The sequence below is a fragment of the Pleuronectes platessa genome, chromosome 15 (genome assembly GCF_947347685.1).
Source record: "Pleuronectes platessa chromosome 15, fPlePla1.1, whole genome shotgun sequence".
In the NCBI taxonomy this organism is placed as follows: domain Eukaryota; kingdom Metazoa; phylum Chordata; class Actinopteri; order Pleuronectiformes; family Pleuronectidae; genus Pleuronectes; species Pleuronectes platessa.
In genome coordinates, this window is record NC_070640.1 from 10,325,157 (window position 1) to 10,353,046 (window position 27,890).

The following is a 27,890-nucleotide window of genomic DNA, read 5'->3' on the forward strand; positions in this document are numbered from 1 at the left end:
CACTGGATCATCATCGATCACACCAAAGACAAAAGTGACAAAAAGAATCAGTCTTCATTGTGGATCAATGTTAAAGCCTGTTATTCATTGCAAACATTTATTACATTTTTTGATGCAAACAACAGCAAGTCCCACCCTTGTTGGAACAGCTCATCACTTAGTCATGAGGGAATGAAAGAGACATAGAGACGGGGACAGAAAAAGAATGTATTACGCGCAATTCCATTGTTTCCGTAAAAAAAACAAAGGAAAAACAAACAAAACATGATAATCAGCTCTCAATGTAAATTTTGGCATCTTCTTCCCTCCCACTGTACTCTGGGGTAATGGTCATTAAAAATCAAAAGAACAAGGCATGCATAATAGTTTCTGGTAATGCACATAGATCGAAGGATACCACTGATAAATACAAAATCCATGTACGATGTTCGTGTACATTTCATATATACATGGTCCCTTTCTTAGAGGTGTCATAAGCCTAACTACCTGTTCCCACTATGGGATTGTGTCCTTATGTTTCTACCCTTAGTGACTAGAATCACCCTGTAAAAAGGCCTGCGCTGCAAAATACACCCGGATGAATGATTAATGTCGACTACTACTTGGTGTTACAACCATCCCTATATACCTCCCTTCATCGCTTACCGCATGTTATTATCTATTATTCAAAGGTTTCATTTACTTAAATAGTTGTCTTTAACTCAACTGACCACTGTACTATCTACACGATTCCATAAAACCTTGCTGGGGTTATAGCCGGTAATTATTTTTTTATTAAAATTTGCCACCCATTGCATCTCTACCACCCCATGTGTCTTTATATATTTTTAAAAAGGGAGCCCACAGTTCACCGTTAAGTACTGTGCCCGCAAGATAGGAGTCTGGAACAATAGGTTTCCAGGTACCCTAAAGAAATGGCTCACTGTGATAAATGCACTGGTCCATTTATATAAATGGGTGAAACAGCCACATGTCTATAGGAGGGCTGTGAACGTGGCCACACATTTATTGAAATCATGTAGGGAAAAAAGAACATAAAGCAAAACACGGTGATTGAAAACAATGTTGAATGATGACAATGATCTTGAAAAAAAAGTGTACTGCGATGTTTCTCTCTGTCACGGCCGAAACTGAGATGAAGAAGGGGGAAGAGGCGCCAGAGGTTTTTGATATTTGTACAGATTTACAGTTATAATGCGTCTATCATCACACTCAACAGATGGCAGGGAGGGAGAGAGAGGGCAGCAAACGACAATATAGAAAAGACTCATCCGTTTAAATTTGAACACCCTTTGCTGTGGAACCAATGCTATGTTACTCTCTTAAAACAGACAGAGAGATGACAATGTGTGTGTGTGTGTGTGTGTGTGTGTGTGTCATGTGTGCACATACAGGTATGAATGTTGTAAGTGCGGAACCAAGAGTTCGACCAATAAAAGTCTATTGGGATCAAGTTGTACTGGTTTCTCTGATGGTGGAGGCATTTGTTTAACCAAACATGGGGCTGAGTATGATGGTACTGGTGGCAACGTAGGGCATCTCGAGTGGTTGATTTTAGCGTCCCCTGGTGGTGGTGGTGTCGGTAGGTTTTCGGCTGCGCGGCTTCTTTAGTCGATGTACTGTGAGAGCCAGCGGAAGCCCTCGCCGTAGCCCTGCCTCTTCAACACACTGCACATGAACACCTCCAGTGGTCTTGTGTTCAGCTCTTTCATTGGAATGTTGCCCTGAGAGAAAAGAAGGAAAACAAATACATTTCTTGAATATGTGAAATGGCTGATAACTTGTTCTTTGGCTTGACGGAGGGTAAAGACCGAAGCTCCTGCATGAAGACAGCACACTGTAAGCTGAACTTCATCAGAGACTTATTTAGGACTAGAGCGTATGAAATGGAGTTGGAAAATATTTCTCCTGCACTGTAAGGAGTCAGTTTTAAAACCATTACTGAAGTGGAGGGTTTAGTACATACACTCACTGTGTTGATCTACAATGACATCTTGCTTTACTATTACCTTTTTTACACCAAAACTACAGGGTATCGACAATGTTTATACCTGTTGAAAGGCAACTGACTCTTTTCCCATGACAAATAGATGAGTTTAAGATTTCTAAAATGAGGTCGACTGTAGTGTGCTGACAGACGGCTCTTGTGTCTACTTACCTTTCCTGTCGTCTGTCCAAACAATCCAAAGAATTCCCTCAGGTTCTCCTCGCTGACGGCTTCTGATCTGTCAATTTTGTTTCCCAAGACCAGAATAGGCACATTTCCGATGGTCTCATCTGTCATTAATGCCTGGGAGGGGAGACAAGGTCAAATTAATGTTTGGACAAATATTGACCAAAAGATACAGATGTTACATGTATTGTGATTGTTAGACAAATATTTAGTGTCTACTGGAAGTTTTGTGGATAATTTACTTGTATTGTAAAAATGTCTTAAGGAAGATAGTTTTGCATTTAAATGCTTTGATAAAAATATTTTGCTCACTATACATGTTTACAGATACAACTGATGAGAAAACAAGATACATTTCAAATTATTATACCAACTAAACCACTGCTATCTCGTATTTCCTGGTACTATTATCATCAGCGAAGAAATAATCACCAGTAATGAATATTTGGAAATGTTTTAAATACAGTACGATGTTGAACAAGCAGATTGGAGGTACTTACAGTAAGTTCTGATTTTGATTCAGCCAATCTTACGTGGTCCGCACAATCCACAAGGAAGACAATACCATTAATGGCAGGGAGGTAGTTTTTCCACACTCTGCGGGCTGTATGAACAAACACAAAGAAAACAAAAGCAAGCATGAGTTCAGTCCTGTGTTGTATTTGCCTTTTATTTGCAAATGTGTTGATAGAGGAGGAATTCTTTTGTAAGCTGTTTTTTTCTCTTCATGTAACTTTTCACTTAATCTCAATAATGTTATCCCCCGATCCAATCAGTGGTAAAGTAGTGGTATCAGATCTTCACTAAAACATCTCCCCCTGTCCACACACCTTGTGCGTGGCCTCCCAGGTCAAAGGTGGTGAAGGTCATGCCGGCGATCGTCAGCTCTTCCGAGGCTAGAGGAGAGAAAGTAATCATCAACAAATGTTCTTTAAACATCTTTAAAAATTCCCTGATAAACAACAACTTAGTGTATTTACATGTGTAAAACACAAATTCATATAACAACAAAATACCCATTCAACAGGACTGTTTGAACAGGTTCGTTTAAAAATGGATGAAAAGGATTTGTGAATAATCAGGGTTGTTTCTTTCCTTCCGCTGATTGCTTTCAATACATAACTGAGGGAAACTGGGTGTGTAATGTGCACGTGTGAGAGAGAATCCACTCACTTGGATGTAAAGTTGGCACATGCTGTCCCAATCTGTCATCTTTGAGCATGTGCAGTAGCGTCGTTTTGCCAGCATTGTCCAGGCCAAGAAAGACTAACTTGCCTGATTTCCTGTACAGTCCTGAAAAAAGGAAAAGCATCTCAGAATTAAGCCTCGACACTAGAAATCCTTTAGATGGGCTACATGATAATATTGTCTTATATACTATTGTTTTGAATTAATGTGATCAGTCGGATTTTGATAGTTTTTCATGGTTTTAACAACACTTGTCAACTCTCTGTAAGACTTGTTCTCAGACATGTAGTAGTTTCACACATACAGAATAGTGTCCTAGATGTACAATGGAAAATTAAGTAAAGGTTTACTCTTTTTTGTAGAGGAACACCATTCAGTTATACTTTCAAATCTCACTATTCTTCACGATAGGATCCTTCTTCATTTAAGTTTTATATGAATTTTAGATAAATTACTATAAAATAATGATATAAGAAGAATACAAACAAATATTTTGAAAATGCATTTGTTTCCATAACACATTAACAAAAGATGTGGCTCTTTTCTGCATTGTTTATTGTGTAAAATAATAGTGGATATACCTGAACATTAACGCAGATACAAAGAGTCTTTATAGTTTGAAGGGAAACTAACAGATTTTAGTCCAACTATCCGCTCGTACAGATCAGCACAGGACAGGTGCAGGGTGACTCCTTCCTGAACTTTGCTGTAGAGATTAAAGTGCATTGAGTTTGACTCTCTATGAGTCAGCCTGGATATCCAGTAGATTTGTAAACTTTCTGACTGAGTCAGCTTGAATAGATGATTACTCATAACAGCTCTATGCAACCTGTCTGACAGGGAGAACAGGAACCAATACGTCACAAGAGCAGCTCTGACAGAAACTAAAGAGGAGCTAGTGAGGACAACATCTGGTTCACATAAGAGCTTTTAACAGATTTAAAATAAACACTTTTCCTGGAAGATTTTTTTCCTTTAAGTGACAATAACTGAGACAAAGAATTGTAAATAGCAAATGATGCTTCAACGGGAACTAAACCCATGAGCCAGCTTGTGTTAGTGCTCCAACAAAGGAAGAAGAGGCCCAATCAAGACACTGAAGCCTGTGATGGAGCTCCATGAATTTCTAACCTCGTGGACCACATTAGAAGCCGGTGAATTGTATGGCTGCACAATATTGGGAAAAGATGCGATACCGTAGATGAATGTTGCGATGACGATATGCCTTTCGATAAATAAACAAATGCTCAGGTATAAGGTGTTGTCTTTCTGCGCACAGGTCGGCTACAGCACCACCGGCTCCAGGGCAGACACCCAGGGAGCCATGCACATCTCACCTGAGTCTGCTTACAATGATCATTTAGGGTCTTTTCATACACGTTTAAACTGTTAAAAGGTTATGTTTTACAGTTGTTACCTGCTCTGGCAGTAATTAACTGCTCCTCTCTGTGTCTTTATCATTCGCACTGGACAGGGCCTGTCAATGATCTTAAGATCTTTAATTTATTATTATCTAGTTATCCACAGTTCAATCAGTCTTTTGCAATACATATCGCAAGCATGTTGATATCGTGATGACGGTATATTTTAGATATAATGTTCAGCCCTCTGGATAGGAGCCACTTCTTTGATTGTGCAATAACCTGCTGTGTTTTGTCTCACAAGTGGGTTTTAGCTGAGAAAGCAACTTTGCTGAAGAGGTTTTATTGCGTAACATTTTGTATGTTGCTTTTAAGGTGTGGCATCTGCTGAAGCATCAGGGTGTTTGTTTTTCAGATTTGTGTCTGCAGGCACAAAGTAAACTAACACTTTTAGAGAAACTGCACCTTCCAATGCATTTCCTCCAACGCAGGAAAGGATGTTGAGGAACAAAGCCTACAATTGTTCACAGTCTCAGTCCTGCATAATGTCGTATTCCTGACAGGCCAGTAGCTTTATCAATTAAAGGTCTACATGTGATCACTAAGGACATTAATCAAATAATCAAAACTCCATTCGTAATTTCACATAAGCCTTTAACATTAAATAAGGACTTAACAAGCAAAAGAAGTCACACCTTTAATAGTGCTAGTATGTCTGTTCACCAGTACTCACCTAAAAGCTGTAGTACGTTATTGAATCCGCTACAAATCCAATCAAATATGTATGCCATATCCGGAGCTGTTGAATCCTGAAAAATGACAAGTGTGAAAGAACAGAGGTAAGAAAACAAAGGATGACTCAGCACAAGCAGAACAATACATGGTGGAGAATTACGAGTTTAATTAAGAGCTGGTACCTTTACCCATTGCTCCTCTTTTTGTAAGCAGGCTTTCTGTGACATTATACTGCGTTTGTGTTCTCATGAACAGAGATATTACTAATACTGCACAATGAAATGAGTGTTGGCTCAACACTTGAGAAATTTGGAAAGTTTCTCTCTTACGCCCCAGCATAAACCAATATTTAAGCTTAAATTGATTCACAAGACGGTATAGTCAGGTGAACATCTTAATTTGAAGTCTCACACAAAGGACAACATTTTCAGTAAAAAACTAAATTGATGTACATGTTGGTTTAAATTAATGGTGATAATGAAGAACCATTTGGATGAGAAGACAGAAGTTGTAACCATACGTAGTATTTTCTTCCTAGTTTTCAGGTTGAATTTTAAGTTTATTCAGTGGCGCATTAAACAAAGACTAAGACTAAATTGTGGCTTAATATTTTAGAGACCCAGAGCCTTCAGGGAATAAATTACAAATAAATAAAAAACGATTAAAAGAATCAGACAACAGGAGATAAATAATTAGATCATTAAGAACCAAATAAGTAACAAGTCTTTCTATGAATACGAGTCCTGCCATGGATTATCAGACAGCTATTGACAAGTGGTGATAAGAACAATGACTGGCTCTCTACAGCCAATGATTAGCTTGTTCCAGTAGTAGTCTTTGGACAGGAGGACAGAACATGCAGAGCACTGATCACATCAGACAGCTCCTCAACATGAGTGTTTAATTCAACACGAGCCATCTGCAAGGGACATGGAAATAAAGCCAGGTCTTAAGCCTTTCAGGATAAGCAAGTTAGATTGTTTTTCAATCAAAATAAAATGGATCAGAGATAGGATTGCTGTAAGTAGGTGAAATCAGATCCCTCACCTGTAACACCTAACTGATTGTTACGGGCTTTTCTTTTGTTCCCTAGTCAAGTTTTGTGGAAATCTGAGAAAATAGGTCAGAAAAAGCAAACTTCTGGTTTTTGTAAGCAGAAGTGATATGAAACCACAATGTTCGATCCGTCGAAGAAATAAACGCACACAAATGAATCAAATTTCTTCTTTGACAGCTAAAGACACACCAGAGAAAAGTAGGCACGTCCTGACCTCTATCCCTAGTTACGTAACGTGCAAACAACTCCAGGACTAAAGTATAAAGTATCCAAAGGTCAAGACCACACAAATACAGCTGAGCTACACGTCAGCTATGCTCCAGTCTCATTGGCAACACTGTGGGCAGGCGTTACAGTCTGATGCTCCCACGTGTAGCGTGATGCAGCTGTGAAGCAATTTTACAGCAACTGACAACAACTACCGGCATACGCAAATATGTACTACAAGCGGAACCAACCACATTAAATAAAACAGTGTAGTGTCTTTCACAACATCCTAGCGAATAAACTGATATAAACCCTGTTTGGATCAATCAACAGTCCAATCTCCAATATTTTATAATAATCCATCCATTATCTTTACCGCTTTTCCTTTTAGGGTCATGGAGGAGCTTGAACCAAAATTATGGCTCTAATGTAATTTGGAAAATTTTCAAGCAAAGAATGTTAGACTTTTTCGTTGAAATGTTATCAAAATTGGTTGCAGGTGACTTTCCCTTCGAATGTCTTATTGAATAATTAATAATTCATTGTTTTTCTGCACAATAATGAAAGTGATAAAAAAGGTGAGACGGAAATGTTTGGTTGTCGGGTTAAGATTAGAGTTTAACTTGAACTAGAGTTGAAGCATACAAACCATCATTATCTGTAAATATATCAGAGATAATGAGCATTGTTGAAGTGCACTTGATAAAAATCTACGAAGCCGAGTGTGATGACAACTTGACCTTACTGATAAATCCATCTTAACTAATTCCCCAGTGTCTGAAGAAACGTGTCTTTCACTAGAATGACAGTGACATCCTGTTGACATTTTAATGGTATTTATTTAAGCACAGTCGCGGCCACTTCAGACTGATGTTTAGGTCATAAATTATGTTTAAGACATTTCCTTCCTTGAGGAGAAACTGTGTCTGTTGATTCTCAGGCTCTCGACACTGACTCCACAACACAGTTAAGAGACCTGGAGCAGTTTGAGTGGACTGACACATCAGTCCAGTTCACACAACCACTGTCAACGTAGCAGTGAAGTTAGCCAACTTTTACGCTAGCGGCTAACATTTCATGGATCGTTGATCTCCGCCGGGATTCGCGTCAGGAAAACAAGCGCAAAAGGCCCAAATAGCGGAATAACAACAGTGAAATAAAAGTAAGTTGTGTTTAATTAAGTCTATTTCGTGTAAAGCCTGGGCGAGGCCGACTAACGGGAGGGGTAGTAGGAAGCCACTAGCTACGTGTCATAATCTTAGAGAGGCGACGTTGCATCGAGTGGTTTCTGACTACGTCGGCTAATTAGCGGTTAGCTGGAGAAATGCTCAACCGTTAAAGCAACAGAGTCGCGTGGTGATGCGGGCGATATTTGTCGTCAACTGATAAATACGGATAAAGGTAAAACATACACCAGTTGCTCGATAGCTAACATCAATCTAAAGGCTCTTAGATAATATCCGAGTTAGCCCGCTTGGTGTTAGCAATGCTAACGTAGCACCGTTAGCAGCCGGGGTTGTTCGCTAGCCGAGACGCCGACCGCTCACATTAGACTTTTTGTTTTCAGGTTAGCAGGAGAAAAGGGTTGAGAACACTTACCCGTTGTTTAGGTGCAGACTAATTCAATGTATGTGTTCGCTCCTCGACACATGTAAGTTGGTCTCCCGGTCAGAAAAAGAGGGCCTGAGAGCTGCCAGGTCTTCCTCGGCTTTTTCGTGTTTTGTTACTGAGCCACGAAGCTGCAATGGCTGAGAAACTACTCCCCAAACTCTGCCCTGCCGCTTCCGGTTGATGTTTCACACTCACCCCTCCGACCGTGCAACTGCCTTACACAGGGGATCTTAGGTTCCTATCTTATTATTATTATTTGTATTTATTTAGTCTCTTATTTCACATATTGTTTACACTTTACGCAGTCATCATCAGCTCTGTACCTTTTACAGAGTGGTGCATTGTTTAGCTTAGTTTTAAAGTAAACATATACAACATAGGGTGTTTCTTTTATTTAGGTTTGGGGGGAAAAAACTATATTAATAATAAGAAAAAATGAAATATATAATATTTACATGATATATATATATATATATATATATACATATGTGAACCAACATTTATATACAATACATAGTCATTTAGTGAATCAAAAACATACCTATGTATTTTAACAATTCCATCCCAAGTTTATTTATTTCATTGACCAAACAAAATAATTGAATCTTGAAAGAAAATGGGCAGAAAGAGGAATAATCTCATATGATCTTCCCCACAAGATATTAATTAACAAAGCAAATCATTCAATAATATTGACCAAATATTAATATTAAAATTATATTCAAAAATGGTGGTTAATTGTGAATTCTGGTGCAGAAGCGGGCCAATAAATCACCTCCTCTTGTTTCCGGTACACCTATAAAGTCAGGAGCACCGGAGGAAATGCCACGTGTACACACTGCGCATGCCCGACAGTTTGTACGCTGATCCTGCTGGGTGATCCCAACTTCCGGCGAAAGAGGAGAAGTGTCTTACACGATTACTGTGACGAGGCCTCACCCGTAGCTCGTCCAACGGGGTTTCGGTTCAGGAGCTATGGCCCTGTGATCAACAGCAACTTAGCTCGTCAACTTTTTTGTTTTAAATAAAAGAAAGGAATAAACGTCGCTGTGAACGACGCTTTGACTAAACGCCACAACGCCAAAGCCACAGGTTTGAACGTCACCCCCGCGACTGCCAGCTAGTTAGCTAGCTAAAGACGCAGCTAGCTATTTAGCGAACCCAGCACCTCTAAATTAGCTCCCGGTGTCCGTTTCAAGATGTCAACTGCGGGGTTCAACTCTCAGAACGGGACGGGGACGGGGCAGGCATATGCGAACGGTGAGTGACGTTTTCAATTAAATTAAATTTAAAACGAGGCGAAGGAGCAAACGGCGAAACAAGCTAACGGTGTTAGCGGGTGTTGGATACTGTCTCTGCTGCTATTCGCTAACTGCTTTGCTCCGTAACTTAAAGAAGCCGAGCAGGAGTGAGCTGTCAGGCGGGGTCACACTGGGATCGCCTCGGTTAATCTTGACCCGTGTTGCCCTGTTGACTTAAGATGACTTAAATAGTGGCTGCCGTTAAAGTAAGCTAAGTAGAGCTAACTTGCTCACAAACTAGCCACTCTTTATTAGCCGTTTTTTGGTTTACGGTGGTCGTCACTAACATGTTGACGAACCAAACGGTAAACATGCATCAGGTGGTAAAAGCTAACATTAGGGTGATTATCAGACTGTTAGCATTTGTATTCTTGTGTCAAGCTAACCGGCTAGCCTGTCGTTTCCTGTCACATTTAAACTTACGAGCTTTGACTTTTGGCTCCTCAGGAAAATTTGTTGTGTCGTTACATCGCTCGTGACTTATCGCAATGGTGTTATAATAAGTCTTCTCGTGGTCTTGCAATAAGGATTTTCTAGTAGGTTAAACAGCTGGTGTTCGTTTTACTGTACATGTGGCATATTGGGGATGATCCAGATAAGTTGCTGCAGTGTTGTCTCCTCCATCCTCCAATACCAAAATATCAAACTTTGACATTACTGCAACATGTCTAACTGGTTCCCATGAGCACAATCTGTGGCATCTATGATACAAGTGTACAGATTCTGTTATTTTGTACAGTGCACATGAAGCAACTGCAGCTCACGTTCATTGTGCATCCCTTGTTCTTCTCAAGCAGTAGATGAACGTTCCAGCGGTTCACTACATCTCTCCTTATCTTTGTCTTATCCAATTTGATTGAGATGTTAACCCACTTCTGATCAATCACTAGTCAAGGTATTTGTCTGACAAACTGAACTAATCATGAATACATGCAATTCAATGTCCTTGGTGATGTTTTTTTAGACCTTTAACTTGTTTTATTGATGAAGCTAAATGGAAATGAAGACCCGTGGAAGATGCTGTGAACGGACAGACTTCCGGGAGAAGTACATATAAACTACAGTGGGAAAGAATAGTTAGTTGTTGTCACAGACAAATTTGACAGAAAGGGAGAGAGAAATAGAGATAATGAAACAGAAGAGAAAAAAACCATGCAGCTATATTTGTAGGTAAATGAACACATCAAATTAAGCAGTCATGAGAAAGTCATCAGCAAGATTCATAGACTGAACGCAACTGTAGTTAAACTAGTTACTATAAGCCCGCTAATCCTCACACTTAGTGTAGGCTCTTCATCGACTTATGTTTTCTGCCATATTCTTCCAAAGTCTACAATAGTATAGGCTTCCTCAGATGATTGAAGTATGTACTGTCAATAGTAAAGATGTCAGTCTGCCCTCCCCAAAGTCCAATGCTATTTCATTAAGTGTTTAATAATAGAACAATACAGTCAGCTTTACTGGCACCAATTAAAATGTTCAAAATTTCTTTTTTTTTAATCATTTAAGTATCACACTATAAATCTATATCAGTTGGAGTTTATGTTCTACTGACAGACATTAAGCAAATACTCACTGCTTTATCTTTTCCCCTTTTTAAATTTCCACCTTTATCGTGACTTATTTTATCGTATTATTATAGCAATTTTATCGTGACTGGGCTGAATTTTGTATGGCTGACTGGGCTGATCCCATATCTGTTATTTTCGGACTGGATGGGATCTGTAAATGACAAGGAGCTTTAGTTCTTACAATTCCCTTGCTCACAGGGAGGACAAAGATTTACATGGGATTATGTGTCTTAATCCATCTTTGCTCACTGAGAAGAGTTGTTTTCTAATCCCCTTTCACTCCACTGATTTAGCTTTGCTTCCATTTATGTAGAGTTATCGATAAGTGATCATTACATGCTTCACATGGCTGATACAGATAATAATTTCATGTTTCTTAAAAAGAAGTTCAGAGCGTTTAGTTTATTCACACCTGAGGGTAAATTGCAAAATATAGTAAGAAAATATGGATGAAATAATATTCCATTGTTAACTCAACAAAAACTCTTGTGTTAACTGTTCTGCGTGTTCAATCGTTTTTTAGTGAGGTACATCAGGAAACTGCAAACAACTAGGTGGAGGAGGACCATTTCATAAGTCATCGGATTCAAATAATTAAATTACATAACATATTTTGACATCTCAAATAAGGCATGTCAATGTATTAAAAAAGTAATTCAGATAAAATAATGTGCATTCAAAAATAATGGCTATTATATAACTGAAAGCTGATAAAAACTGACAAAAGCACGTGGAATAATATGCTCAATAAAAACTGATACTGTGATTAACCAAACTTTGCCTTAAGGCCTGATTTGCATATCTGCAGAAAAAGACCAGATGTTAATCAGATAAATAAATGCACATTAGGCTACAAAATATACATATGGAAATACCGTAATGTACATATGGTAATTAAGTGAAGTGTCCATTTGTTGCACATTGTTTCAGTGCAAAGTAATAATGAAAATATAATAGCCTACAGTAATATCACTTAATTTTTAAATGCTGTTCAAAAAACACAATTACTAAGTAATATGAGGACACAATACTTAAGAGATAAAATAACCTCTTTACCTTGTTCTCCTTGATCTTTAGGGAAACCAAGTGTGGGTTGCCCAAGCGCTCATCTACATTATGTGCTGACCAGTCAACTTCTTTTTCCATGGAGATGGGATTTGTTTGGCTTTCAAAAAAAATCTTATTAAAGTTTAACTATACCATTAAAACATTTTTGCAGATGAAAACCAATATATCTGAATATTTAGTAGAGAAAATATTTGTTTGGGAATTCTGCTATATTCAAATACAGTAGATACGGGCATAGAAAGTAGAAAAGAATAAAGCAGATGTGAAGAGATGACACCATAACCGTACACAGCGTCTCAACCATCCATGCATTGGAACAACAACTTTGAAACCTTTTTTAATTTAGCTGTTGGCAAGATCTTGTTCCATAGATCTTGGTATTTGCAGGCGGCATTTGAGATATGAGGCGGGTGAGATTCGCTTAAAACGCCTGTCTGAGGAGTACTCATAGTACATTGGAAGCTGTTCTAAAAGTCACTTATTTGGCTTACAAACAAAACCTTTTTTGGAAAAGGAATCTGTAACACTGTTCATCTGTCTGGAAGGCTAATGGGTTGACTTTTAGCCTTACAGAAATGGCCCTGCTCAAGCAGGGTTAGATGAGAGGAGAAGAGCGTAACCTAGAAAAATGCAACCCTTGTGCACTTTTTGGCATCTGGTATATAAGTTTGAGTCCAAAAGCTTTTTTTCCTCAACACAGTGACAGCACTGCTATAGAATGGTCGGAAGGAAAGATGTTCAAAGCTGACGTGTAAAGTTACCCTAATAGTTTTAGAAACTAGAAAATAATTTCCCTATATTTTTCTTCTGTTTGTCTTTAGGTCCATCACAGAATCCAGTTGCCATGCAGCAGCTCCCAGGGGTCAACTATGGTATGACCCACCAACCAATCTACAATCCAATGCAGTCCAAAGCTCCCGCTCCCCCCGGCCCTGGACTTTACCCCTCTGGGGCATATCAGCCTATTCCCCCCGTCAGCTCCTACCAGCCTGGCCAACCACCCACTTCCTACCCAGCTCCCCTAGGCCAGCCATTGTTGACCAGGCCTCTAATGGGTGTTCCTCCATCACAAACCCCTCCTCAGTCTGCCAGCCCTAGTCCCAGGCCGTCCCTTGCACGGGCCACACCGCCCCCTCCTGCAGCATCCTCTAGTAGCTACTATCCAAACCCCCAGCAGCTGCAGCCCATGGCTCCATCATGGCAGTACAACACTGGTCCCCCACCAATGGGGCCACCAACTTCCACAAGCACGCCTCCCCGAGGGCCTGTGGCAAATCACGTGAACCCATCTTCAAGTTCACCAGTGCCACCTTCCCCACTGTCATCAGTAGCATACAGCTCAGGCCCCGGGATGCCCCCTACCACCCTGCAAGGATACAACCAGCCAGGTAGGAGCACCAAAGCACCACTGAAAGCCAAACATGTTACACTAGCTGTAGATGCACAATTCAATGGAATGGAATAATGACATGGAGATGTGTCAACACTTCACAGTTGTAGTAACTGATAAGCTAGTGATGCAGCCACTCCCTAGGTCAAATCGATAAAAAGATAAATCATCCTTCATACCAGTGAACTTTAGCCAATTAATCTTGATGCGCCTCAACTCTTAATCACTTAATTTTAATGCATAGACTAAACATAGATGATTTATTTCTAAATATCCGCCTTGACCCATTCCGATAAATTTATTATAGTGCTATAAGTGTCTTTTCTCCTTTAAGGGACATGCTGCAGATATTCATATCTAGAATGCTGATGTGTTGGAGCTGGACATTGCCCTCTGCTCCGCCACTCCACATGTTGGCTGGCTTCTGCCGCTGTCTCCCTCCCAGAAACTCTTATGACACTAAACTTGTACAAAGTTCAGATAAGAATTTTATCGTTTCCAGAGTGCTTTAAAGTAGTAGTATGATACAGCTTTTTATGAATGAATGAAATCTCAATTTTAGTTTCTGGTTGTATTGTTGAGAAATAATTGTTTCAACTAATGAAATTAGCAAAATAATCAAGACTATATCTTAGGTAATTAAAGCATCGAGATGGATGTATGTTTAATTTAAGGTTTTAAAAGTCAGGTTCCCCTGAGAAGTAGTTTGCTCTTAGTGTCAGAGCAAAAGACCAGTTGTAGTCATCATTGTTTTCTCTGAAGGATCTGGCTTTGCTCAGTGATATGAGCCTGATAGAGGTTGGTTGTGTAATCTGTTACCACAGCGTCCTGATTGATTTGTCATAGCATTTTTTAGGTAACCTTGATTTTTTTGTGTGTGTGTGAAAACCATCTTTAGAGCATTACTTCCCCAATAGAAGCAGGGGTCACAAGACTGCCTCAGTCTATGTGCTACCAGCATATCCCATGATCAGATTTCCTTGAAAATCCATGCTCGTATTCACACACCCCCACACCATCAATAAGAGTCTACTTGAGTTTGACGACCTTTGCACCAGAGGAACCATCATGACACATCTACCAAGTACATTGGTAACAGTGAGATTGGAGGCTAACAGCATAATTTATTTGGTCTTTGACTCTTTGTGGAGACGTATATTTTGTTTAGTACTCCTCCTATATTAAAATGTGTGACATTTTACAGCAATTGTAAAACGTCACACATTTCTAATCTATTGAACATTTCTTACTCTTAAGTTTTCTGCTGAAAGATTAATAATGTAGATCCTTATGGTTTAGCCATAAGTATTAACAGTGACAAAGAAATCCTGCATTAAAATGACCCAGAATAGAGCCCAAACAATAAAGATCATTAGAGGTATATAGGGTAAAAATATCTAATGCTGATATATCCGCCAAGATGTATAAAAAAACTGGCACAGTGATTCTTAAGATGTCTTCATCAAACACTTATGACAAATGTAACATCATTTGTTTGTGTAACATAACACACATGCACATCTTTCTGCATTGTTTATTCTGGGACATTTTAAAAACCATAAGATTTCGCTAAACATAAATGCTCTTTAAAAGGCTCATATCAGCTGATATAACAATCAGGCTCTGTTTCAGCATAAATGTAAAATTTCCCGAACCTAATATAAAATAGACTGTGCACAATGCGGAGTAAAGTAATTTTCGTAAGCACATGCTTCATCTCAGTCTAATCTCTATTCTCTAATTGAATTAAATACATTATTGGTGTTCCCTAAAATTGTAGATATTAGTCTAGAGAGCCAATTTTTTGTTGTGTTTGGCAGTTACCATTTTGTGTCACTGCTGTAAGAAAGATCAACCTGTGCATTTGAATACACAATGCCTGCAGGCTTCCCTGTATATACACAAGAGTGAACATGCTTCTGTCCAGATACCTTTGACCTGACTGGCTTGTAGATATTGACGTGGCTGTCACTGTTCTCACATTAGTTGGCTATGGGTCAGCAGTGTCATCAGCTGTTGTCACGTCCAGTCAGAGCTTCTAATGTTTCAACAACACTTTGATGCTTGATATCGGTCTTTTACATGATATGTGGCAACACCACAGGGAGCTCTTGTTTTACACGACACAAACGTTTAACATAATTTTAGATGTCGTAACTCTTCCTGAGTTACTTCACTAACTGCCCAGTCTTACCTGAGAGGATGGTGGTGAATGTCACCAAAATTATGGCTGAAGCGATAAGTCAATGTATGATAAATGATTCAGAAACTTTAGTAATAGATATCTTCTCAAATAAATCAAATTTTTCGAATTTCTGCTTTTCCCTCTGGTAAGGTGAGATTAACATTATTTGCAAATTTCTAACATTTTATACACAGAATAAGAAATGTGTTAATCACAAAGAGAAGTCATTATACGTCTCATATATTAAATACATGTATATAAATTGTTAAGCCCTAATAAGGTCTTTCTCATCAGGCATTGCTCCTCCACAAATGAATCCCATGGCTTCCCACACATACCATCCAAGCAGGCCTGCCTATGGGCCCCCAACTTCAGGACAACCAATTTCAGGACCCCCACCCACAGGGCCACCACCTACAGGACTCCCCCCTACAGGAGTCCCACCTACAGGCCCACCACCCTCCTTGAAACCGACACCACTTCCCACTGGACCCCCAGTGGCCAATGTCACACCTACTCCACCCAGATATGATGGTAAATTCTTTCTTTATTCTTGAAGGATTTAATTTAGCTTCGTCTTCACATAACAGTTTGTAAACTTTGTGCATTAATTTCCATTTTTTGGTTTGTAGCTTCGTAGAAATGTTGCAGGTCAAACTCAGAGCAAACTTTTTTTTTCCTAATTTAGGAAATTATTGTTATATGCAATGTTAATAAGATGACAAAACATATTGTGTGTGTGGTGATTATAAAGTGAGAGCCTTGCTCAGATGATCATGAAATTATGACCGTGGGCCAGGAGCTCGTCTTTTTTAAAAGCCCGCCATTTTTTTCTGATGACTTTGTGCTGTTTCCCTCCCTCCCCTCCTTCCTCTACATGCCAGCTCAGTGTGGGGCGACTTTTAACAGCACTCAGTCCCCCACTGAGCCCGACTGCCAGCAGGGGGATATTGAATGTCCAGGTGTGGCCAAATCTGTCTGTAGATGTTAGATGCTGTGTCGGTGCCGTAATGCCCGTTCTTTCCTCTCCGTGCTGATGTCGCATTGTAACCAAGGATGCACTGATTTTTTTTTTTTTAATTCACTTAAAATAGATATGAAGTTCTGCAGAATTAGATGATACTAAATTCAAGTCTATTATTTTAAAGGACAAAGCAGAAAATAATGAGTTAACTGATATTATGTTTTTTGATCTCTAAAACCTAGAGTGACGTAAGTGGTGTTGGGGCCACTTCATCCCAGTATTAGTGCATCTTTGGACACATGCAGTTCTTGTTCGTAGTTTATTTGTCTTTCCTTCATCCACTCTTACCCTATTTCCCATGTGACCTCTGAATAAACATCCTACAAGATCCAACGTACAGTACCATCAAACTCAACACATCAGTTCCCATCATCAGTGTGTCACCTCGTATCTTGCACCGTAGTTCCTTCTATTTCACATCTAGCCCCTGTGGTAGGGACATGGGACAAAAATCAATTATTCATATCACATCTGTGTTTTCTTTGAAACAGGAGCTATGGCTGGCAATGGTCCCCAACCATCAAACAGCTATAATCATGTTGACAACCAAATGGGTAAGGACATTTTCGGTCACACACACACACACACACACATACTACATTTCTGTGTTCACAAAGTGGATTTCATAGTTACACATGTAGTTAATGGGTAAATGGTCCTTTTGTTTCACATCAGATTTTGGAGGATGCAAAGCATTTCTTTTTATTTCAGAATCTTTTTCATCATATCTTCTCGGTACTATTGTCAAATGACCCATTGTGCTGATTTTTATGTAAACAAAATTGCAGTGACATACTATCATAGGTTTAAAACACCACCAGAGCCACATCAGTATGAATTATTTATTTATTTATTATTTAAAGATGAAACACTTTCAGGAATCCCTGCTATTCAATAGGTTACCTTTCTCATATTAATGGAACTTTCTTCCACAGCTGGTCCTCCCCAGCACGGACCACCTGGTCGGCACTTGGGCCACTACCCCTCCCTCCCCCCTGGGTACCAGAACACACCGGGTCCACACAAATCCCCCTCCCCCATGCACCCTGCGATGCAAAGCGCTACACAGCCTTACACTCAGTCATCTCAGCAATACCAGCAGGTGAGAAGGAAGCAACAGCCTGGTACTACAGAGCCTTTTGCATGAACTGCTCTCTTATGCATTTGCTTTTCATCTTGTACACTTGCAAAACCCTCACATGTATGTGGACTATGGAAGCGTTAAGTTGTCATTGAGACACATCTGCATTTGTATGTATATGAAGATTATTTACCCTCATAGAAGCAAAGTTGACTTGATGAGGAGCAGTTCATTCTACAGTATGAAGCACATACAGTTTAGTGGACAAAAAAAATAAAAAGTTTTTACCAGCAAATAATACTTTTAACCATTGATTGATTGATATATCTGACTCATGTCAAACCCTTAACACTTTAAGTGGTCACACTTTGAGGCTGGGATTTCAGCAGAGATCTACATTCGGTCATCAATGCTCTGTGGCTTGGCAGTTATATGTTTTTAGTAAATAAATGGACTGAAAGTTGTTTCCCCCTCTCCCAGCCACCTGGTGGCCCAGGGCCAGCCCAACTGAGCCCGTCCATGGCGGCTATGAGCCTCCAGTCCAGTACCCCAGAGGCACTAAGAGTGGTCAACCTGCTGCAGGAGAGAAACCTGCTGCCACCAAGCCCGACCCCTCCCCCAACCCCCTGCTTGCCCCAGGACCTGCAGAAGATTAACTGCAACCCAGAGTAAGTCATGGTTGACTAACAGCAACAGTATGCATCTATCTGAAAGAACTTTATGTTATGATGTTATTCTTTAAAATTGATATTACTGTGATGTTTAGTATTTACAGTTTATTTTGTCATAACCGTGAATTAACCCATGGTGACGTAGTTCGGAGACTAAATTTTAAAACATCGCATGGGGAAATTTTATTGGATATGATCAAATAAATGTTCATCCATTAACTAAACCAAGTCACACCCACATACCATGCTGGTACCTGTGAATCAGCAGAGACAACATCTCTCTTTATGCTTATCACGTGCTTTGACCCTCTGTCTTTGTGTCTCCAGGGTTTTCCGTTCTACGCTGACCAGCATCCCTCAGACACAGTCGTTGCTCAATAAAGCCAAGATGCCGCTGGGCTTGCTGCTCCACCCGTTCAAAGACCTCACGGTAAGACATTAGTCCAATGCACACACATCAGTTAATACGTGGAAATCAACTTAAATAACCTTGTTAATGTCAGTTCTGTATAATAACCCTATTTAGTAGATGTCATGTTAATGTGAATTAATATGTGAAGGATGATGGTACGAGGAGTGATGATTAGTATGTTATCCTCAAGAAAGTTTGCTGAATAAGTTTAAATATCATCTACAACCTCATCAATTATGTTTCAGATATTTAAATTCAATGACTACATCTGACTTATTGATTTAAATATTGACATTTCTCTCAATACTTCAGTTTTGGGATAGGATCAGACTTATTAGCCTTCGGGTAAAATTTGTCAGTATGAGTGTGTCTGTCTTTAATTGAGAACAGACCACTGTAATGTTGCAAAACAAGAAAGTCTTTATTGAATTTCCAATTCCTGTGAACTGCAAACAAGAAGCTTCTCACACAGAGGTTTGTTTTGTTTTGTAATTTTATTGTTGCAGCAACTTCCTGTGGTGACTTCCAGCACCATCGTCAGATGTAGGTCCTGCAGGACCTACATTAACCCGTTTGTCACCTTCCTTGACCAGAGGAGGTGGACGTGCAACCTGTGTAATCGGGTCAATGATGGTAAGAGGGTTGATATGTTTCGTATAACATAAAAAATTCATTTTTGTAGGTGGAGTAGAAGCTGCAAAATTAATAAAAAGATTTTAAATGGATACAATTATTTTTAAATAATGCATTCTATAACACACAAAGTGCGCAGTCCAATATCTAACACTGAAATCTTACCGGGTCTTGTGTGTCTGACTGTAGTTCCAGAAGAGTTTATGTACAACCCAGTCAGCAGATCGTATGGAGAACCACACAAAAGACCTGAGGTCCAGAACGCCACTATTGAGTTCATTGCTCCTTCAGAGTATATGGTGAGTATTTAGCTGGCTCATATTCTTCTACACATTGTCTTGACATCTGAATGTGTGGGATTGAGAGTGTTTTTGTTCTTGTTTTTCCCCCCTCATCCTATGTAACCTGTTTGACCTGATTTTGTCCAGCTGAGGCCACCGCAGCCGGCTGTTTACCTCTTTGTTCTGGACGTATCCCACAATGCAGTGGAGACAGGCTACCTGAATGTGTTCTGTCAGTTGCTGCTGGAAAACATCAACACGTATGTACAATATCAAATTTCCAGTTTTATATTAACCAGTGTATTCTAGGTTGTTCATGAAAACAATTATGAACGTATTCCTTTATCCTCTCAGCAGTGGGATAGCATGTAATTTCTACTAGAACCTGGGGAAACTGTTTTTTAATTATTGCCATAAAGTAAAGCAATTTAACACAGCAGAAGCAGGATGACGTCTCACTGCAACATTTATGTGAGGCTTTAAAATTAAGATGAAGGTAGTTAAAGCGCTAGATTTATCTAAGGTTGTGTGTTTATGTGGCCTAGGCTTCCTGGAGACTCGCGGACGAAGGTAGGCTTCATCACCTTCGACAGCACCATCCACTTCTACAATCTTCAGGAGGGACTTTCTCAGCCTCAGATGCTCATCGTGTCTGACATCGAAGGTGAGACACGGCCAACTGCAAAAGTGGACAATAACAAAACACATGTTAATTATAAAGAAATCACTGGCTGCCTGATTCAATTGTATTTGTATAGCGCCAAATCATGATGGGAAGAGAGGAGGAGATGGGCGGAAATAGAGGATAGAAGAAAGATAGATGGGGGGATGGAGTAAAGAAAGACCAAGAACAGTTGAGTTACCGTCATGTTTCAGCTCTGATAGACTAATTACTATAATGAATGAGTAGTAATATAAATAAATGGGGGTTGGGGTGCAGAGAAAGCCAGTGAGAGAAGTGCTCAGTGCAAGATGGTAGTGCCTACTGCAGCATAACTAAGGGATTGTTCAGGGCTTGATGTGATGTGGTGTGAGCTCTTATCAGAGAACTGTTGCCTTCAGCATTTGGCGACAGTTTTGAGAAAAGTGATCCAGATTTCGAAACATTGTATGAAACCCAAAAGATATCAAGAAAAATCCTCAACGTGAATTCTCACTTTTCGTTATTACTTGACTCTTAATCTCTTATCAGTTGCAATGAATCTTTTTCCAATGACTGTCCTTTTTCAAAACAAGTCTCATTACTATAGTAACATAAATGTTTTTGTGTGTATATTATTTTGGTTTCAACAATTACTTTTTGTGTTTTTCCAGAAATCTTTTTACCAACACCAGACAGCCTTCTCGTAAACCTCAATGAATGCAAAGAAGTAAGAATCTCTCCTTTGATTAAAGTTGTTGTGAACATGTTTTATTCTCTTTACACTGTGTATTAATACCGCTAATAACTACTGTTTATTGAAGACGGTCATTTATTAATAATCACTGATCCTGCTAAATGAGACGGATTTTAAATATCCTTGGTTCTGGGCTCTTGACTACCATGCAGATGATGAAAAGATGACAAACAACGCTTTTTCCTTCAGAGCTCAAAAATTGGCCCAAAAAAATGAGACTTGGGTTCTGTATTTGTTTTTCAGCTTGTGCAGGATCTGCTGAGGAGTCTGCCCAATTTATTTCAAAAGACTATGGAGACTCAATCTGCTCTGGGATCAGCTCTGCAAGCAGCCTTCAAGCTGCTGTCCCCCACTGGAGGGCGTATGTCTGTCTTTCAGACACAACTGCCAAACCTGGGTGTGGGGGCGCTGCAGTCCAGAGAGGACCCCAACCAGCGAGCGTCTGCCAAGGTAGGAGCTCTAAAGATGACCTTTCTCCAGGACATAGATGACGAGTAGGTTGGAGTTAGTATGATACAATAACTGTACAGCTGCTTATGTTATTTTAAAACTCCCAATGTCACATCATGTTGACCACGCTCATTAAAGTGCTATTTAACAGTGCTTTATAACAGCTATGTTTGTTTAGGCAAAAATGATGATGCAATGCCCCCATATTAAAATGTATAAAAAGAAAAAAGAAACTCTTAAACCTTTTTTCGCTTAAAACCGTGGTTTGCCTGCTAGTGTCATACTTTCATGGTATTTCGAGCCAGACCCCTCACTGCACAGGAAAACATTGACAAACACGGTACAATGAATAAGTTAGTTTCATGAAAATGGTCTTTTCCAGTACATTGTCAAGGACCCTTTTTAAAGTTATAGAGAGTTTTGGAAATGCGTTTTAAATATTAAATAAAATTGTAATCATTACCCTGCTTTGTTTTCCTTTCAGGACATCCAGCATCTATCTCCAGCGACAGACTTCTACAAGAAGCTGGCTCTGGACTGCTCCGGCCAGCAGGTGGCTGTTGACCTGTTCCTGCTCAGTTCTCAGTACTGTGATCTGGCTTCACTTGGTGAGTCCTGCACTGAATGAATGGGAAATGGAGTAAAGAACAAAAGAGCATTTATTGTATTATTGATGTTTGTTTACATGTTTAGTACTCAATCTATGATATTGACAAGTTTGATATCTATTTACCATGTGGTTATTTTCTGGTTGTAAACAAACAACAAGGATGAATACATTTACATGAGGACAGAGAGGGAAAATGGTTTTTTTTCCCTTTTATATCTATAAATATGGACAATCAAACTTATCTTGGCATCATCTCTTGTGTGCCTTCCTTCTCTCAGGCTGTATTTCGAGATACTCAGCAGGGAGCGTTTACTATTACCCTTCATACCACCACCAGCACAGCCCTGCTCAGGTGGAGCGCTTCCAGAAGGATCTGAAGAGATACTTAACCAGGAAGATCGGCTTTGAGGCCGTCATGAGGATACGCTGCACTAAAGGTCCGTCATCACAAGAGCTGGAGTTTGGGCGAACGTTATTAAAATAGAAAGAAAAAGAAGTTCAGGGTTCATCATCCTGATTTATCATGGTTTGATTGTTTCCTCTCTGTCTCTCTGCAGGTCTGTCCATCCACACGTTCCACGGAAACTTCTTTGTGCGCTCGACAGATCTGTTGTCCCTCCCTAACGTGAACCCGGACGCTGGTTTTGCTGTTCAAATGTCCATCGAGGAAAATCTGGCCGACGTGCAGTCCGTCTCTTTCCAGGCCGCCCTGCTTTACACCTCAAGCAAAGGTACACACACACATACTTACACAAATAGCTAATGTTTTACTTAAAAGAAAATCCAATCTGAATCTGTGTCTTCTATTGAAATATGTATTTTGTTTTAAAGGAGAAAGGAGGATCCGTGTCCACACCTTGTGTCTCCCTGTGGTCAACTCTCTGTCCGATGTCTTTTCTGGGGCAGATGTTGAGGCCATTACTGGGCTGCTGGCTTGCATGGGTATGTACCACATTATGTTACACGGTCAAGGGAACAGGTCTGATGAGACTATTTAAAAATTTAATACATCTTAATTAAGTTTCCTATGAAGCAGACTTTGAGCAACACATTTTAATTCTGTGTGTATTAATTCACTATAACATCAGATAATTTGTCTATTCAGATTGGGTACAGCTGCAGTAGCCCCTAATTTTGGGGAAAGTATAATCCCAGCTCATATATCTCAACGCATGCTTTATTTTATTCCTCATTAGTTAGTTTATAAATTAGTCTGTTTATGTAGTATTCTATTGGTATTCCTGTCTTCTTGTGAGTACATCATGGATGTGTGTTTAAAGCATGGATAAGATTGATTTGTATCTGGCATCAAATTGTTACAGTAAATAGTCAGGGGTTTGCAGGATTTTCTTCCACTTCTCTTTTTTTTTTAGCACTGACAGATGGACATGAGTAGCGACAGCTGTGGTTGCCTAGCAACCGCTGACTACTAGGCCCATCTCGCAATCACTTTCAGAACAGGCGCTCACACTTTCTTCAGAATATGGCACAGACGAATTTGACATTTGGTTTGAATTTGGAACATCTTTTATTTAGAAATCTACAACTTAAACCATGTGAGGTGGGTATGATGCTGTTTTTGCCTGATTTCTACTGAAATCCACAGCTGTACTGAACAGCCCATTACCGCGCACAATACTTCAAGACCTAATGTTACATTAAAGGAACCATTAACACTGTTGTTCATGTATGTCGGTTCTGTTATGACGTCTGGGGGGGTGGGGGGGGTTTCCAAAATATCAGAAAACCTTTCACACAGAGACTTGAAATGAGGTAAGATGCTCAGTCCTTCTCTTGTCCCTCTCTCCAGCTGTGGATCGATCAGTGGCTGCCAGTCTGAGTGACGCCAGAGATGCGATGACCAACGCTGCTATTGACTCGCTGTCGTCCTACCGACAGTCTGTGTTGACCATCCAGCAGCCCGGCCTGCTGGCCCCGGCCTGCCTCAGACTCTTCCCCCTTTACATCCTCGCCCTGCTCAAACAGGTCAGCTTTTTTTCACCATCCAGCCATTATACAGCAGCTGCACTGTTGGGCAAATCGTTGGGCTTTATTTAACATTTCTCTCTTGATTACACCACTGAATGGCTACTAGTAACTTAATAGGTTAACCAACAAAGAACATTAAAATTAAATGATTCAGGGTTTGAAAAAGTGACTTTAGATGAAGCATACAGCCTTTATTGATGCAGTTGAATGTGTTTGTTTGTGACTCGTGCAGAAAGCCTTCAGGACGGGCACCAGCACCCGACTGGATGACCGAGTGTTTGCCATGTGTCAACTGAAGTACCAGCCACTGGTCTACGCCATGCTGATGATCCATCCATCTCTGTACCGCATCGACGACCTGAACGATGAGGTGAGAAGAATATTTTCAGTAAATGCCGTGGCAAAAACAAAATCCTGGATCTTCTTACAGGCATTATTTTTCTGACATGGCCAAAGAGACTGTTTATTGGGAGGTTAAGTTTTTTTGTGTTAATGAACACTTCTCAATTCACCGTGTAGGGTTCTTTGGGGCATTGGGCACTTGACCAGAATTTCCAACAGTTTTCCTCCTTTCTTAAGTAATCTTTTCTTTCCTGCATCCTCAGGGAGCTTTGAACATCAACGAGCGGACCATCCCTCAGCCCAGAGTGCAGCAGCTGTCTGTGGAGAAGCTCAGCAGGGAAGGAGCTTTCCTCATGGATGCTGGATTAGTACGTACTAACAAAAATTTGCTAGATCTTTCTTTTATATAACACCTGTTTTGATGAACAAATGTTTTGTAAACGAAGCTGTAAAACAGTATGTAAATATACTTTGTAGCCAAAATATTATCCAGTGTGGCTTTGAATTAATTTAACAGCACAAGCTTCATTATTATGTCTTGTATTTCAAGCCCCCTGCAAGGAGGTGGGCAAGTGTTAAGAGTCAGAGCAAAAATGCTACAATACTCACGGTTTGTTTATGAGCATATATGATATATTCCATATTCTGCTCCTGCAGGTGATTTATCTGTGGATCGGACGGAACTGCCACCCCAACTTCCTCTCACAAGTCCTGGGAGTTCCCAGCTATGCTGCCGTGCCTGAAAACTTGGTAGGAAACCTCATGTTACAGCAGCCACGTGCAGTTTCCACTTGCTGTGATCTTTGCTCCTTCATACACTTTGCACTAAATGATTTTGCACTGAGGAAAAGTTGACTCCTGCTCTTCTCTCGTAGTATACGCTCCCAGAACTGGACACTGCAGAGTCGCAGAGAACCAGGGCTTTCATTGGTTGGCTGAGGGATCAGAGGCCGTTCTTCCCCTCTGTGCATGTCATCAGGTTGGTAACACAAAATTAACGTAGCAAAAGTGGCACAAAGTATGGGTACTTCCTTTGGGGTGTATGTAAAAAGCCAACAGCTGGTAGAAGATTTAACACCTTTCCCTCGAAGTTAGTTTTGTCTCCCAGCCTCTGTGGCAGGTACATTTTCTGTTCCACTGAGTGAAATGAACGATGTATGGTCAATGTAATGAAAGAAAATCTGAAGACCAAGCAGCACAGAGGTTATAGATGAGGTTTCATGTGACAGAATTTGAAGTCAATGTAAAAGAAGCAAAACTAGATGCTCACAGAGAAAAATGAAAACCTGTATTCGCCTGTTCAGGTGGATCTGAGATCTAATGTGTCAATCAAAGCTGATCCAAAGAGCCTTTGTCGTTTCATCGTAAACAAGTCTTGAATCTGGAATCACTTTTAAATGTATTGTATCAGTTTGTCACTCTAATTATTCCCCCCCCTTTTATTCTTTGGTGTCCTCAGGGACGAGAGCCCGTTGAAAGCCAGCTTTATGCAGAACATGATCGAGGACCGAACAGAGTCGGCCCTGTCATACTACGAGTTCCTGCTTCACATCCAACAGCAAATCTCCAAATAATCTTCAGTGGGACTGTGGAGATGAAGGAACACTGAAGCAAGGATACCAATCAGTGGATGTGTGCGCGTATATATGTATGTAGTGTGTGTGTGTGTGCGTGTGTGTGTTGCTGACTCGAGGATGCCTCTTGCTCCATTTCCAGCTGTGGTCCACCATCTCTCTGAGGGAAAAACCTTCTGTGCTGAACTGAAGTGAATCGTCACTCAAATCAAACAATCTGACGAACAATGCAAAGACAGTGGGACAAAGAAACATGTTTGATGCTTTTTTGGCACTTTTTACCCAGCTGAAGAGATGCAGCGGAAGAAAAATAAGCAAGAAATCCATGCCGATGATACTTATGTTTGTTTGTCAGTGATCGAGAGGATCAGTGTTTATTCTCATAGAACAATGCTGTCTGACTAAGGCAGCCCTTGGGTAGTTGCAGGAACGGGATGGTGTCATGTGTTTTTGTTCCAAAAGCACACTCGTCTTTACCAAAACAAATCAGCGGTTATGTATGTGTCTGCTTCAGGTTTCTTAGGAGGGTTTGTATGTCTGCGCTTGAAGACTGTTATTGGGTGTCACCTGGAGACTTTGCATATAGAAAACCTGAGCTCTAACAACACTCTAATATCGTACCGCAAAGACAGAAGGTGAGCTTTTGATTTCTCAGTCATTATAAGTGTGTCGAACAAACGTGTAGACGCTGTCGGTAACATGCTGAACTGTTTCGAGCCGGATGGAGCTCTCTGTCACTGCTGCCTTGAATGTGTGGACTCAGTAGTGAAAAGCAGTTTTCATTGGTCTGATCTGGCATCTTCTCCCTCCCTGTACAGGCAGAACACCTCTGATGACATCTTTGTTCATTTGTTTAGTTCTTTTTTTCCGATTGTTTAATTTATGATACTCCCTAACTGATTAAATTCTATAATTGCCTTGTATGGGAACTCAGTTTTATTATAGAACCTCTGTTTAAATACAGACTCTACATATGGAATATTTTAATATAATAGGATATGGGAAATTCTTTAACACAGACATAACAAAGCCATTGTTTTAACCATGCTTATTGATACTTGTATATGAAGAGACTGCATTATATAAAAGTGACAAAATGCTGATGATTTTAGTATAAATATCATGGTGAAATGACGCTAAGAAAATAAAATGTTTGGCACTTTTTAAATGTAGTTTGTGTGTTGGTGGCTGAAAAGTGGACGAAAAACCACAATATGGACCAATATTGTCAATATTTCTCTTGACTGCGGTTGAAGTGAAGGTTTTTGATTTGGTCTGATTTCATATACGGTTTGTAATCTATGTATTATATAAGCAGAAATGTATTTAGGAGCAAAGAGATATGTTTTGGTCTTCATGCACAAATTGTCTTTCATAAAAAAACTGATCAAAATAAAACCATAGCCTGTGTTTGTACAGAGTAAATCACAGACGGTTGGACTTGAGTCACATGACTTTGACTGGACTGTGCTTAATATTGGACAAAATAAACGTAGATGATAAAGTTTTAACTTGAACTGGATTTATACACCGATAACGTATGACCATGTGTTCACAAGGCGGATAATTGGGTGAAAAA

The 27,890-nt window shown here is 39.9% G+C and overlaps 2 protein-coding genes across 4 annotated transcripts; one reads left to right on the top strand and one right to left on the bottom strand.

Annotated features, from left to right (window-relative positions):
* Positions 1-64: 64 nt before the first annotated feature.
* sar1b (secretion associated, Ras related GTPase 1B) lies at positions 65-8,517 on the bottom strand. The gene is made up of 7 exons (XM_053440855.1): positions 8,321-8,517; positions 5,456-5,531; positions 3,347-3,466; positions 3,004-3,069; positions 2,674-2,777; positions 2,159-2,290; positions 65-1,724 (listed from the first exon to the last, which is right to left on the bottom strand). The coding sequence occupies exons 2-7, from the start codon at positions 5,511-5,513 to the stop codon at positions 1,608-1,610; spliced, it is 597 nt and encodes a 198-aa protein (XP_053296830.1). The 5' UTR covers positions 5,514-5,531; positions 8,321-8,517; the 3' UTR covers positions 65-1,607.
* Positions 7,729-27,709, top strand: sec24a (SEC24 homolog A, COPII coat complex component). 3 transcript variants are annotated; one of them, XM_053440854.1, is made up of 24 exons: positions 7,729-7,883; positions 13,094-13,660; positions 16,142-16,381; positions 16,732-16,809; positions 17,363-17,425; positions 17,807-17,973; positions 18,433-18,620; positions 18,951-19,053; positions 19,542-19,668; positions 19,858-19,967; positions 20,097-20,209; positions 20,495-20,613; positions 21,264-21,319; positions 21,590-21,796; positions 22,281-22,404; positions 22,685-22,843; positions 22,964-23,137; positions 23,238-23,348; positions 24,217-24,392; positions 24,628-24,765; positions 25,001-25,105; positions 25,395-25,487; positions 25,613-25,716; positions 26,197-27,709. In XM_053440854.1, exons 2-24 carry the CDS (start codon positions 13,117-13,119, stop codon positions 26,309-26,311), a joined length of 3,414 nt encoding a protein of 1,137 aa, XP_053296829.1. In that variant the 5' UTR covers positions 7,729-7,883; positions 13,094-13,116; the 3' UTR covers positions 26,312-27,709. The 3 variants fall into 3 exon arrangements, with proteins under 3 accessions (XP_053296829.1, XP_053296826.1, XP_053296827.1); XM_053440851.1 differs by lacking the exon at positions 7,729-7,883 and adding an exon at positions 9,161-9,592; XM_053440852.1 differs by lacking the exons at positions 7,729-7,883; positions 16,732-16,809 and adding an exon at positions 9,161-9,592.
* Positions 27,710-27,890: the final 181 nt, after the last annotated feature.

Excerpts from the sequence above, each read along its gene's own strand:
- sar1b (XM_053440855.1), bottom strand. The coding sequence starts at position 5,513 with ATGGCATACATATTTGATTGGATTTGTAGCGGATTCAATAACGTACTA. Across the intron at positions 2,778-3,003 it reads CCTGGGAGGCCACGCACAAG|CCCGCAGAGTGTGGAAAAAC; the intron begins GTGTGTGGACAG and ends TTGTTCATACAG. Across the intron at positions 2,291-2,673 it reads AATCAAAATCAGAACTTACT|GCATTAATGACAGATGAGAC; the intron begins GTAAGTACCTCC and ends CTCCCCTCCCAG.
- sec24a (XM_053440851.1), top strand. The coding sequence starts at position 9,532 with ATGTCAACTGCGGGGTTCAACTCTCAGAACGGGACGGGGACGGGGCAG. Across the intron at positions 24,766-25,000 it reads TCGACGACCTGAACGATGAG|GGAGCTTTGAACATCAACGA; the intron begins GTGAGAAGAATA and ends CTGCATCCTCAG. Across the intron at positions 25,488-25,612 it reads CTGCCGTGCCTGAAAACTTG|TATACGCTCCCAGAACTGGA; the intron begins GTAGGAAACCTC and ends CTTCTCTCGTAG.